The 13,944-nt window shown below is 56.3% G+C and overlaps 1 protein-coding gene and 1 non-coding gene across 2 annotated transcripts; both read right to left on the bottom strand.

Moving 5' to 3' along the window:
• Positions 1 to 1,313: 1,313 nt before the first annotated feature.
• AP1B1 (adaptor related protein complex 1 subunit beta 1) lies at positions 1,314 to 13,740 on the bottom strand (the record flags this gene model as incomplete). Its single annotated transcript, XM_031555911.1, has 22 exons — positions 1,314 to 2,109; positions 2,593 to 2,601; positions 2,898 to 3,052; positions 3,451 to 3,537; positions 3,939 to 4,023; positions 4,119 to 4,248; positions 4,785 to 4,930; positions 5,047 to 5,187; positions 5,283 to 5,312; positions 5,705 to 5,725; positions 6,203 to 6,404; positions 6,791 to 7,050; positions 7,437 to 7,535; positions 7,903 to 8,068; positions 8,674 to 8,789; positions 9,159 to 9,254; positions 9,450 to 9,570; positions 10,479 to 10,700; positions 11,171 to 11,361; positions 12,009 to 12,254; positions 12,878 to 13,013; positions 13,619 to 13,740. Coding segments are annotated over 22 exons (2,856 nt in total), but the record flags the coding sequence as incomplete, so codon positions are not given.
• Positions 4,572 to 4,676, bottom strand: LOC116217282. Its single transcript, XR_004161631.1, has one exon. It is a non-coding gene; the product is annotated as a small nucleolar RNA SNORD125 (small nucleolar RNA).
• Positions 13,741 to 13,944: the final 204 nt, after the last annotated feature.

Below are 13,944 nucleotides of genomic sequence, written 5' to 3'. Positions count from 1 at the left end.
GCCGGCCCCCAGCCCTGGAGGGCACTGCACAGCGTCCTGGCCTCGCTGCTGGAGCCTGGGAGGGCACCGCGGGAGGATGAGGGGCTGCAGGAGGACGCGTGGCAGTGAGAAGGACGAGATGGTGGCTGCGGCCCCCGGGGCGGGACATTGGGGCACCGTGGGAATGGATGCTGTCACGGCGGTGCGATCGCAGTGCTGACAGGAGCTGTGTCACGGCGTTGGGAACGGGGCTGGGAGCAGCCAGCTCTGCTCAGCTCCTCTGCTCTTCAACTTTCCTCCTCCTGCTCCGTCCTGCTCCCCTCTCCTTCCATTCCTCTTCCCCATCTCCCCACCCGGGGACACGCAGCTCGTCACCATGACCTATACCCAGGGGATGTCCCCTCTTCCCCTGCAGCATCTCCCCCAGCACAGGCTGCCCTGCAGCCCCTGGAGCCAGTAAAGCACAAGGAGCTGAGCCCGCCTGCTGTCATCTGTCCACGGAGGTCTGTCCGTAGAGTTGCAGGTGCCGGGGATGGGGCTGCACCCTTGGGCTTCCTGTGAAGCATCCCTGGCAGAGTGATGCCCACGGCTCAGGGCTGCCTGGGCGCACTTCCCCCTTGTCCTTTCCTTGGTCCTTCCCAGCACAGTGGTGTCAGGGAAGTTCTTTACTATGAGAGTGGTGAGGTGCTGGAACAGCTGCCCAGAGAGGCTGTGGATGCCCCGTCCCTGGAGGTGTTCAAGGCCAGGTTGGATGGAGCCCTGGGCAGCCTGGTCTGCTATTAGATATGGAGGTTGGTGGCCCTGCCTGTGGCAGGGGGTTGGAATCTGATGATCCTTGGGGTCCCTTCCAACCCAAGCCCTTCTGTGATGTAATGTAATATATATAAGCGGAAGGTCTTTTGGTCCAGAGATGCATGGCTGGGGTGGAGGTATCCCATCACGCATCTGACATCATAAATAAAGAATGCCTGCTCGCTAACACTGCATTAAATGAGTTTATTCCCAACTTCGGGATGACAGGAGAAAGCCACGGGGATGTGGCCACCTCCACCCCAAAGCCTGCACTCTCCTTAGGCACAAGGACATGCAGCCAGCACTCAGTGAAACTCCAGCTCCTTGTCTGCAGAGCTGCTTGCAGCTGGTTCTGTGATTTCCACCTTTCCTCTTCATCCTCACCCCACTCTTTTGTCCCTGATCCACCCCAGGCACAGCCCCAAGCAATCCTTGGCCACTTGCCTCAGCAATAACAAGGACACAGCCCAGAGGAAGCCCACAGCATCATCCTTCCATCCTTCCTCCCAGCCCACCCCTGACCCCCCAGACACAATGCCTTCTGTGTGGGCAAATGTCACCTTTATTCCAGGCTGGCTTAAAACAAGTGAACATAGAATATATTTATATTTTATATATTTATAAGGTATTTCACGATCGGGTCTGAAAACCTGAACTGGACGTTTCTATTGACGAGTGATGGATGCCTTTATTTTGGGGCAGGGTGGACAATGTATGTCACCACCAGGAAAGGGGAAAGGGCCCCTCCAGGTAAGAAGAGGGACAGGAGGGAGCTGCTCTGGGGCCTTGGGGTCCGTGCTCGTACCCCCCTGCAACCACAGGGAGCCCTGCAGGGGAGGGAAAAAGCCCTTTTTGTACAGCACACATGGGTAAAGAATTGAATTTGAGGTCTTGAGAGCATCGGGAGCACCACCCACGTGGGGAGACCTTCATCGTGACCTACCCCAAGCTCTCAGGCCCCCAACCAGCCCCTATCAGGCTCTGAGCCAGCCCAGGGAGAGGACCCCCAGCACGAGAAGTGTTGGATCTAGATGCCCCCCAGGAGGGACAGAAGGAAGCAGAGCTGGGAAGGGAACAGAGGGCACGGCTGGGCTCCCTCCAGGAACAGCCAAGAGGGAGGACAGGGCACAGTTCACCTAGGGGCTGGAATGTGGGGCAGGGGGCTGGGACACCCCTGTCCTCCTCCTCCACCCTCCTGGGAAGCAACGGCTCCGTGCTCAGGGTAGAAAGAGAGGGAACATGCAGGCAGCTCCTGCCCCACCATCAGTTCTTCAGGATGGCATCGTAGGCCTGGTACACGTACTGGGAGACCTCGGGAGCCCGGCATTTTAGTGACAGCTGGGGAAGAGAGGAGACACAACCGTGTGAGGGCTGCAGTTCGCAGCCATGCCCCATCATCACACACACCTGCAGGGCACGGGATGGGCCTGAGGGCTCAACACACCCGTGGGAAGACATCAAGCTGCTCCCAGTGCCCTCCCCAGCCCCACAGCAACATTCACATGCAGGGAAGCAGGCATGCATCTTGGCTCAGGCTGTCATCCTCTGCCTGTGGCTCCACTGGGCATTTCCCCAAAGACATCTCCTAACCCTGCCTTCGTTCCAAAGTTGTTTTTAATGTTTTGATGCTCTCAGCTCCTAGAGTTGCAGGGCAGAGCTGAGCACATTCGCACAGGACGAGGACCTGCAGCTATACTCATCCAAAGCAGACCCACAGTGGGGCAGGGCTGATGGAAATGGTCAGACCCTGCCAGAGGGTCAGGGAAGGGAAAAGCAGCCAGGTACAGCCCAAAAAGCAAGGGTAGAAACCATTCTGCTAACCTCCAAATCCTGCAACAGCGGGGCAGGCAGCAGTGGGCAGGCGGGTAGCAAGGGAGACACGGAGAGATGAGTCAGCACCAGAACTCATCCCAACCATCCCAAAGAGAAAGGCTGTGAGGAGGTGGGGAAGGGAACAAAGCCCCAGCACCGTGGGTCATTTGGAGGGAGACCGGGTAGGCAGGACCTTGTAGCTTCCTTCAGCAACATTGCTGGGGTGGCTGCCCCCTGCTGCTGCAACCCCACGGAGGGCATGCCGAGGGACACGGGGCTACACTGAGTGGGGGGCAGCAGGGGCTGGGCCGTACCGTGAAGCTGGGGTTGCTGGGCTGGATGCGGAGCTCCGCCAACACCCAGATGCCATTGGTGAGCTTCAGAGACTGGTAGAGCATGTCCTGGCCCTCCACGTTCCTCTTGGCGATGGTGAAGATGTTGCTGCCTTGGAGCTTGCTGCTGACAGCATCTGGGTGGGCAGAGGAAGAGCTCAGCACCATTTCCTGCTGGACCCAGCCCTGCTTCTGCCCCATCTTCCCTGTCACTTCTCTTAGAGGGCCATGTTTCTACAACCAGAGCAGAACGTTCCTGCCTAGAGACAGGGAGGCTTTGGGACAAGAGATCCAGACCCACGGGGATGAGGCTGGGGCTTCCCAGTCCTAGCTCAGCCCAGCACTGCCTGAATACAGGGCAACGAACCATCTCTCACTTGGAAGCCAGCAGTCCCTAAGTTGCTGTGACAGTCTCTGTTACCACAGGGCAGGAATAAGGGCAGCTCCCAGCTCCCCACAGCAGGGGGAAGTGACCACCAAGTCCAACTCTAAGGACGTGTCTTACCAAGAGCCCTCATGAAGGGTTTGGACTCACCTGCATTGAGGGAACAATCCTTGATCTGGAACTGGGCCTCGTTTTCATTGGGAATGTCCTTCCAGGTGGCAAGGAACATCTGCCTCTCTGCAGCCAGAACAAAGCAAGGCACTGAAGTAACAGTGGGATCCAACCCCTTCAAATCCCAACACAGGGCCATGCTGTGGTGGTGCTGGGCATTGAGACATCATCGCAGCATCCCTCCAGATCTGTCTCACTCGGTTGCTCACGTTTGGAGTCAGCAAGCTCAGCTGCCTTGGTGAAGAGGCTGGGGAGTGCCAGGGACTGGACAGCAAGAACTCCCAAAGGACCAAGAGGTCAGAACGTGGCTCAAGTCACCCTGGGTACCACACTTGTGATGCCGACACAGCCATGCTCCAGACTTCCACGAATTTCTCACTCCCCACAGTTCCCAGCTCCAACCCCAGGGTTACGAATGTGTTTGGGAGGATTTTAGTGAATGGGATGGCACCCATGCTCCAACTCACCCATCTTCCCATCCTCCACAAAGAGGATGTGCAGAGGGTAGAGGGTGCTGAAGTAGAAGACATCAATGTTGTTCTTCACCGCAACCTGGGATGGAAGGAAAGACGTTGGGATGTCAGCACATAGAGGGGAAACCTGTGGGTCCCACTGTGAGCCCCCCAGAAAAGTGTGGGTGCTCTCACCTGCAGGTTGTTGAGGGGATCCATCTTCATGACAGAGCCCACAGTGTTCAGTGGGAGGGAGATCTCCACCGACTGGTTGGGGGCAAGGGGTGCGTGCACCTGGAGGGGGGCAGCTGGGGCCAGGCCAAAGCTGGGAGGACACAAGGCACTGGGTCAGGGCTGTTATCCCACTGTTATCCCTATCCCCACCCACCAGTTCTGGGACCTCCAGGAACTGCCTCAACTACCTGCACCATCATTTCCTCCAGATACGAAAAGAGTCCAACTCATTCCTGCCCATGCTGGGGCAAGCAGAGGTATCCCCCAAGTCTGCCACCTTTCTCCTCCAGTTCTCCACTCATTTTTAGCGTTTGTGTACCACCTCATTAGGAGCATCTCCTTTTTTGTGCTCCTCTGCACTCATTCACCGGGACAAACAAGAGGACATCCATGCCTGGGGAGGCGGTCATGCCCCAGGAAACAGCCTCCTCAGTCAACTTCTCAGAGGCTTTGGGTTGATGTCCATCACCATCGGAGCCATCAGGGAGAGAAGGATCATCATGTGAGGCCGTTCTGCTCCCCAGCAGATGTCACCACAGCCCTGTCCCCTCACCCTTCTCTGAGCTGAGGAGGTGATACCCAGCATTCTCACCCGCCAGTGCTACCACAGCTTAGGAGACACCTCACCTGTTGCGGTTGAACTGGATTGCAAAGTCAGACATGACCTGCAGGGCCTTGTTGGTCAACACCAGGTCCATAGAGATGGAGTCCACCTGCCGGCTGAAGGTGCCAGAGATCTCCAGCCCCTTGGCTTTCATGGCAGGGAGCCAAACCTGGGCAGAGACATGAAATCCACACAGAGGTTAACCCAAACTGAACACCTTGGTGCCTGCTGCTCTCAGCCCAAGGCAGCAGGAGCATGCCACCGGAGTGCTGCTGTCCCACTCACCGTCTTGGGTGCCACGTAGGACCCCGACAGAGTGCCCACTCCCCCGGTGAGGTCAAAGAGGTCCCCCAGGCCACTGCCAAGAGGTGCTCCCATACCAGCTGGTGCTGCGGGGCCGGGCGCTGTGAAGCCACTGCCACCCATCTGCAGGGACAAGGCAGGGTCAGGGTCACGGTGGCAAGGAGGAGGGGAGAAGAGGAAGAGGAGGAAGAAGAGGCAAGGGGTGCAAGGGCACTCACAGCAGGACTGCCTCCCACATCGCTGCGCAGCTGCAAGAGACAGAGACTGCTGTTGGTGCAAAGGGTGCTTCCGAAAAGCATCAGCACAAGCGAGGGCTTGGGGTCACTGGGGGTGCTCCTGACCACAGAGAGGGGACAGGTGATCCTGGACATGGGTATGTGGTTTAGTGGTGGGGCTCGGGAGATGCAGTTCTGGTTGGGTTTGGTGGTTTGAGGGTCTGTTCCAACCGCGGGGATTCTATTTTTAGCTGAGAAGGGCTGAGCTCAAACCTCAGCTGAGCTCCCTACACACACCAGGAACAAGAGAGGTGAAGGCTGAGTAGTTTCGGGGCTGGCTGGCTATCACCAGAGAGACAGGGGGTCTGTGGAGGTGGACGTGGGCACTGCAGGGGCTAGGGGCTAAGAAAAGGTCTGATCCATACCCCTTCCGACTCGTCCCCCATCTCCAAGCAGAAGCAGGCAAGGCAGAGAGAAGAGCCAGGCACATGCAGAGAGAAGCCAAGAGAGAAGAGACAAAAACAGAGAGAGAAAAGAAAGGCAGGAGGGAACAGATTAGTCCCACCACATCTCCTCCTCCTCTCCCCACAGGTTTGGGCACTCTGGGGTCAGCAAGGCAGGTCCCCAAGTCATGCAGCTGCCTGGGTTTGGGGAGGGACTCAGAAGAGGAACCCCTCCCTCCTCTCCCCCAGCAGCACAGCAGGTCCATAGAACACCCACAGCAGAAAGGCTGCGTGGAACTCGCGTGCAGGAATGGGAAGGTACCAAGGAGCTCTGCTCCAGCCATCTGACAGGGATGAGCTTAATTAGCACCTCTCTGATCACAAGCTAGAGCAGGAACAGATTAGCCCAGATGTCCCCAGGCAGAAAGCTCCAAGCAGGAGCCCGCCCACCCACATCCAAACCCCAGCAAGGCAACCCACCAGGCTATCCAGGCCTCCTCCCAGGAGGTCCACAGCTCCCATCTGCACGGAGGAGGCGGCCAGGGGAGGCCCACTGACTGGAGGTCCCAGGTCCAGGTTCAGCAGGTCACCCAGCAGGTCGCCCTGTGCAGGGATGACGGCCGGCTGCTCCGCTGCCTGCCCAGCTGAGGGGGCTGCCTCGGGGCTCTCGGCACTCTCACTCCTGGGGCAAAGGAGAAGGGAGAGGCATGAGATGCTGGAAGATTCCTGGTAAGCCCGTGGCTCATGGACACCCCACAGCTGAGGGGCACTCAGCTGGAGTTCACAGTGAGACATCCCATTCCAATAGGACTCCTCCTCAATGCATTTCTTTCAGTTTCACCTTCTACTTACACCTGAGATTTCCAGCCCTGGCAGGACAGCATGGAGCCCATACTGCTCCTGCTTGGAGATGCTCCTACAGAGGACCGTCCCCGACCCTCCATTCACTGGGTCATGCTGTGACCACAGCAGTCAGTCCAGCTCCACGTCCATCCCCATTGCATGCACCCTGCTCTGGATGGCACATAACCCCATCCCTACATCTGGCAACAAGGAAGGGACACTCACGAGCCTGTTCGTGGGGGCAAGCTCTTGTGCACAACCCCTCTGCTCCCCTCCACGAAGGCGCTGGGCGGCTTGTGATAGACAGAGGCCAACGTCCCAATGTAGCAGATGAGCTCATCCAGCAGCGTGGGCTCAATCAGGTCTGTCTCTTCAGAAATAAGTGGCTTCTCTGCCAGCACCACCTCCTTGGCAGCCACAGGATCAGTGGACAGCAGGCGCCAGTAGATGTAGCCACGGTCCCGCAGGTCAGGGTTGTCAGAGTCCTTTGGGAAGCAGGGGGTAAGCAGCAAAGCCATGGGGCAGGGGAAGCTGTAGAGCGTCCCACAGCCACAACCACCTTGGCCCCATTTAAGTCTTACTGTGGTATCAGAGTAAGTTACAGGTGTGCTGCATCCCATGACAACAGTTGGCTTCGGAAGCCTTTCCCAACCTAAATGGATAACTGTGCTCTGCTACACTGACACCACTGGCTTTCACGAGGAAGCAGCACATCCTACAGGACATGGTGTTATCTAACAGCAAACTTCCCCACATTTAAGCTCTCATCCACCTCCGGCCACAGGCACTGTGTCATCACAACCTGCCACTGCTCAGGAAGGCTCAGCAGGGTTGGAGGGATGCTTTGCTGGGCACAGGAGCTGTCACTCACCTGTGTGGCCAGGCTCAGCACCTGCTGCACCAGCTCCTGGGTCTCGGTGGGCTTCTTCAGGAAAAGCTTCACGATGGCCGTCAGCAGCTGCAGCTGGACCTGCGGGCACCAGAGTGAGATCAGGGAGAGACACACAGAGGAAGAACATGAGTGCTCTCTGCACACAGTGCTGGGATGGGATTTTGCACAGCAGGTGGAAGGAAATTTCCATGGGTGATACCACCAGCCCCAGCTAAAGGGCAGCCTAAAGCAGCTGGGACTGAGCCCAGGACTGCAAAAGGCCGATCTTGTGCAGCACAGGTGAGCAGCTGACCCCTTCCAGCCTCGAGAAAGGGAAGGTGCTGGGTGGCATTTCACAGAGGATGCTTTGCATCCAGGAGGACAGGCCCAGGATCTCGCAGCGGTGGCTGCTCTGTGACACCAGCACAACCACCAGCCCCACATCCACACTGCCCACCCCCTGCACCTGGGTGCTCTCATCGTGGAAGCCCTCCAGGAAGCTCTCCAGCAGCTCATCAGCATTGTCGATGCGCTCGGCGTACTCGCCCACGATCCAGATCATGGCAGCCCGTGCCTCAGGCTCATCCAGGGAGTCCAGGTTCTCACACAGGGTGGCAATGACACTCTCATACCTGTCAGAATGAGGACACGTCACCCACAAGCTCTGCTCTCTAATATCACCCCATCACCCATAGCAGGACTGCTGCTGCTCCCAGAAAGTTCCTGTTTTCCTAATGGAAAGCAAAGCAAACGGGAGCATAAACAGTGCATCACCATCTAAAAATGGTTCTGTTTGACTCTTGGGAAGTTCACAAAGTGACCACTGAAACGGGCACGCTTGGTTGCACCCGAGCAGCTTTCAGCACATGTGAGGATTTTTAATTATCTGTGCTGAGAGAGTTTGGGTAACTGGAGGAAAGATGAGAGGATTTACATAAATCTCTCTTTTCAGAATGACTTTAACAGAAACCAAGCCAAGGATAGAGCACACCACTACTTCATATCCAGACTCAAAAGACACTGGATACAGCACAGGGATGTTTGCTGAGCAAAACACACTTTTCACGTGCACTGTGACACCGCCCATGCCTGCCTCGCTTGTCTGCTCTCCATCCTTCCTCCATCCCAATAGTTGTGCAGATTTCTTGTTTACTAATTACTATCACTACTCAACCTCCATTCCTGCCAGCACGGGGAGCACAGCAGGCAGCCCCAGCACTCCCCTCTCCCCACGTACTTGTTGGGGTACTTGCGGAAGATGTCCTTGATGACGACGATAGCCTCCTGCACCACATAGTTGACCTTGGTCTGGATGAGGTCCAGCAGGGTGCTGACACAGCGCTCTGCTGATTGCTGTTGGAGAGGCTCGGTCAGTGATGCCTTCACACCCCCATCCAACAACATCACACACCCCTCACGCTCCCCTAACCCAACCCAGAGCAGAAGAGGAAGATGCATGTGTGTTGTCTCCCCCCTTTGCACAACCCAAATCCTACATCTGTTCCAACAACAGATGCCAAGGAGATGGAACACGCTCCCTGTGGCCAATGGAACAGCCCTGGTCCGTTCCTATCTCCTGGGAGATCATCCCTGAGATGCAACAGCCTCCAGCTGATCACAGGCTGCAGAGCAATGTATGCTTAACTGTGACCACCAGCAGAACACTAAGCGAGTGGGGATGGCACAACAAGGCTGCCCCATCCCTCCCCACACCAGTCTCACCTCCACCTTGATGGCACAGCGGCCGATGGCTCGGACTGCCTTCCTCACAAAGTCCACATCCACCTCTGTGGCATATTCCTTCAGCTCGGCCAGGACCTGCCATGGGGACAAGGTGGTGAGGAGAGACACCAACCCACTGATCTGCCCGACACCACAGCCCAGATCCCGGCTGGCTGCCAAACTGTGGCCAGACCTGGCAGCTCCAGCTCTGGCGGTACTGAAGCACGGGGAAGGCAAGGAGGAAGCACTGACAGGGACAGCCAAGCCCCCTGTGCCCACCCAGACCCCAACCTGTGCAATGTTGGCCTGAGAAGCCAGGCGGATCATGATGTCCAACTTCTCCAGCTTGACATAGATGGGGTCATTGTACTTGACAAAGAACACCTTCATCTCGTGCTTTAGGATTTCAGGTCTGGGGGACAAGGAGAGGCAACGGTTAAGAGACCTGGCCAAGGCAAGCAGAGCTTGGAGTTGCTCCTTGGCCATAAGCAGAAGAAGGTTTGGGGGCTGCTCAGTTCTCAGGAGTCCAAGATGCTGTGATCTCCCCCCCCCAGGGACTCTGGTCCTTGATTCCCTTTTGCTGACACACAGGGAACACAGACTAACAACACAGACAACCTTGCCACAAACAACGACCAGATGCATGGCAACAGGGTGTGCTGTTGGCAAGGTTGGATTGGACATCCTGAGGAAGCAGGGAAGCCAGTCCAAAGCCCAGGGCCAAACTGGACCTTCCTCATCAGAACAGCCTCTAGGCTGAGGAGGGGACAGGCCAGGTCCCCAAGGAGCCAACCTGCTTTCCACATTCCTGCTCACAGGGACATTAATTACTTTCCACTTCTCCCAGAAGTTGCTGCTATTTTTAATAGGCAATAACAGCGATGCCAGTGGGGCAATGGATCAGCTGATTGCAGCTCTCCAGCTGGCCCTCACTGCCCTGCACACAAACGAGGGGCCTCAGGCATTTCCTGCCCTCCAATAGTAGCAATAGATCAGCCAAAGGACAGGAGGACTTTCAGGACTTGCCTGTCTGGTAAGGACAACTACAAAGAAACAAGCCATCCTCATGAATATCCCTCTTTATTCTAAGATGATGAATCCAGTGCCTCAGCTTTTAGTCTTTCCATCCCTTGCTCCCCAAAATAAGCAATAAATTCAGTGAATCCCACCACCTCAGCTGATGCTCTGTGGCCAGCCCTCGGATTTCAGCGATGAAAAAGACCAAACGATGGATTGTGTCAGCAAAGCCTGGACACTATTCCAGCCATCAGAAGGCCCAGCACATTGGGACACAGTGCCTGTAGGCAGGAGGACACCCACCTCTTCTGCACGATGAGGTTGATGTTGCGCAGAGCCACGTACTGCAGCTCAGGCTCAGCAGACAGCAGGGTGACGAGCGGCGGGGCCAGCTTCTTCAGCAGCGTACCGTAGTAATCCAGGTCCTTGGACAGCATCTCCATGAACTTCATCAGCACCTTCACTGCTGAGAGCACCACTGCAGAGTTGGCGTGGGACAGCCGGGGTGTCACCCGCTCGCAGATGCTGCAGGGGTTGAGGGCAAAGGGAAAGGAAACGGTCAGAGCCAGGCATCCTACTTAGAACACCAAAGAACGAGGTGTCAGCAGAGTTTGTGGCAAAGCAGGTTTAAGATTTCTCCCAAAAGATGCACAGCTGGCTCTTCAAGGCTCCTGGTAATGGTTATTTCCCAGCAAAGCCCTATCTGCAGTGGGATCTCCCTAGTGCCCAGCCTGCTCTCTCTTGAAGCACGGTAAGATCATGCTTGGAAAAGTCTGTTCTTTGTGCCATTGTGGGGACAGCGCTCACTGAGAGACTGTGAGTTCCCAGGAACAGTGCTATGCTGATGTCAGCTGTTCCTCCCCCAGCAGCAGGAAGCCAAGGGTGGGGAGCAGCACAGACGGAAGTGTGAAGGCACTTCTTGGAAGAGAACAGGCAGCATCAGCCCCGTCCAGCCGTCACCCTGCTGTCCCTGCGCCCTGTCCCACCTCCCTCACCTCTGGGCCTCCCGGTCATCTTTGGGCATGTAGTTGGCCAGGCAGTCCAGGATAAAGATCTGTCCCCATTCGGTGCACTCGTTCAGGGCTGTGAGCAGCTTGTTGATGGACTGGGGGTTGAGGTCCAGCAGGTTACTGCTCGGGTGTGACTCGGCGATCTCCGACAGCGCTGCTACTGCGTTAGCCACTACCTGCCAGAGGGGATGGGACACGTGTGAAGGGACAGCAAGCACAATGGGATGGCAGTCGTGGTTCTGGGGGAAAGCTGCTGCAAATGGATGAGATGCATCCTCAGTGTGGGACCCTCGCTCTGACATCTGGGCATCAGCTTCTCCTCCCCACAAGCTGATGTGCAGATGAACTATCATCACACATCCCCATCACCCACGCCGTGACTCTTCTCCCATTGCTGCTCAGCAATTTGGGTGGGCAAATCCTACAGCCCTGTGCTTCTCCTGTTCCCTCCCCCTGCAGTCACCCTCAGCGGGAAAACAGCACAGGACCACCATCATCACATCACTCCAAGTCAGTGTGAGAAGCCAGACACGCAGCATCACAGCATTCCCAGCCAGCAGCTCCTGTTTGATGTCTTTCCTGCTCCCCGGAGGGTGCAGAAGCTAATAACAAATGGGAATTAATGAAATCTCACATCTAAAAGGAGCCAGGAGACAGTTATTGGACATGAAAAGCAACCCCGGGGACAGCTGCCTACAAAAGTGGTCTGACAAGCACCAAAAAGCATCAAGAAATGAAGAGGAGCATGGGAGCAAGGATATAGGGATGCAGAAATGAGTGAGGGCATCTGCTGCACCAGATAGAGAAAGCAAGGTCTGATCACCATGGGATTGGAGTCCGAGATGAGGTCCTTGAGGGTGTCCAGGAAGCCCTGGTCCTCCACCAGCTGGGCGTTGATGTCATGGAGCTTGGCCACGCAGACGGCCGCCGTTTTGCGCACATACGGGTCCTCATCCTTCAGGCACTTGCGCAGGGGCTCACAGAGGTACTCTGTTATCTTGTCCACACGGATGCAGCCCATGGTCCGCACGGCCAGGGCACGGATCAGTGGGTTGGGATCCTCACAGTCCTGTAGGGCCAGAGAGGACAGTGAGACTCCAGCCCTTCCAGCCACAGCCATCAGCGGCAGCTTCAGGACCTCGACTTTCCTTCGGGTTCCTGAAGCCTTGAGGTTTTAACATTCAGCTCTCGAGTGGAGTGAGTGCATCCCATGGAAGGAGTTCAGCCTCATTCCATTATCTGGAGCGCACTGAATTCTAACACTGCCAGCTCCTACTCCAAATACACCCCAGAACCAGGCGTGTGCCCAGTTTACACCGGGGACACAACCCACCCAGCACCCTACAGAACAGCCACCCAGCCTGGGGAACACACCCATCGCAATTATTGTTGTTGTTTTTTCTCTTAAAAACACCAAAACTTCCAGGGAAGCCTTTCCACAAAAGGATTTGGTGGCCCCATGGCTTCCAACAAACACACTCCCCAGCGCCTGATCACAAGACCACATTCTCTGCAGCAAGCTCTACGGAGGGCATCTCCATACAGGAGCCACCACCACCAAAAAACATTTTCCTCCTGCACTATGGGGCAATTTTGCTCTCTTATCCCACGCAAGGGGAGCCCTGATTTGTTGAGAGAGGGCTTTTTGGTGGCAGAGGGCCGGAGTGCTGCCCCACAGCCCCTTTCCCTCACCTTCACAAAGGTGTTGACAGCCATGATGGCCATGTCAGGCTGGCTCTTGGCATAGTTCATCAGGTAGAGGTAGACCAGCTTCTTCAGCTCCAGGTTGTCTGTCTGCATGCAGTTCACCACATCCGGGAAGAGAGCGCTGCAACGTGAAGCACCACAGATCTCAGGACAAGCAACTGGGACTGCGGTCTTAACACAGACATGATGCCATGCTGGCACGTGTCCCTTCTGTCCTGGGAGAGCCACTAAGCCCCATTTAGCCTGGCCTCGAGCACCTCTAGGAATGGGGCACCATAGAGAGCCAAGGTCTCACCACCTTCTGAGTACAGAATTTCCACACAAGTTCCCCCTCTCTTAGTTTAAAACCATTCCCACTTCTATCACTATCAGACGGTATAAAAAGTCGCTCTCCCCCTCTTTCATGAGTTCCCTTTAAGCACTGAAAGGTTGAAATGAGGGCTTCTTGGAGCCTTCTCTTCCCTAGACCGAGTTGGCAACCTAGAAGGTATTTTCCATCCCAGATGACTCCACAACCCTGCCATATGATCCTAAGACTAGCCTGTGCTTGCAAGCTCACATCCAGGCCTAAGGAGCCCGTTTTGCTGGGTCTGAAGCACAGCCCCTGGGCAAAAGCAGCTTTGTGAGCTTGCAAGGCACAGAACTAAGGGAGAAAGAGAGCTGCCAGGGTGACTTTTTCCTTCCTGAGCCTGCACTACAGTCTGCGGGACAGGAGGATGGACACACCTGACGTCCTTGCCGACAGTCATGGAGGCGATCACCTTCTTCACCGCCTCCTTCTTCTTCTCCTTCTTGTCACTGTTCAGCTCTGCCTTCAACTCAAAGATCTCCCCTGCAGGAAAGGCACGGGGTCAGCAAGGAGATCCTAAGCAAGTCCACAGCGGACCGGGGGCTGCCGAGTACCCCTCCCCATCCAGCCCGGGAGGAAGACCCCCACTCACAGGCCCACACAGCTGCTAGAAAAGACCCACATGGCTCACCGAACCCACACAGCACCGCCCAACCCCGACCCCCGTCGTGTGTGTGAGCCCCCCCCACCCGCCCGGGGCCGA

This window comes from Meleagris gallopavo, chromosome 17 (genome assembly GCF_000146605.3).
Source record: "Meleagris gallopavo isolate NT-WF06-2002-E0010 breed Aviagen turkey brand Nicholas breeding stock chromosome 17, Turkey_5.1, whole genome shotgun sequence".
NCBI lineage: Eukaryota > Metazoa > Chordata > Aves > Galliformes > Phasianidae > Meleagris > Meleagris gallopavo.
This window is presented reverse-complemented; position numbering and strand designations above follow the sequence as displayed.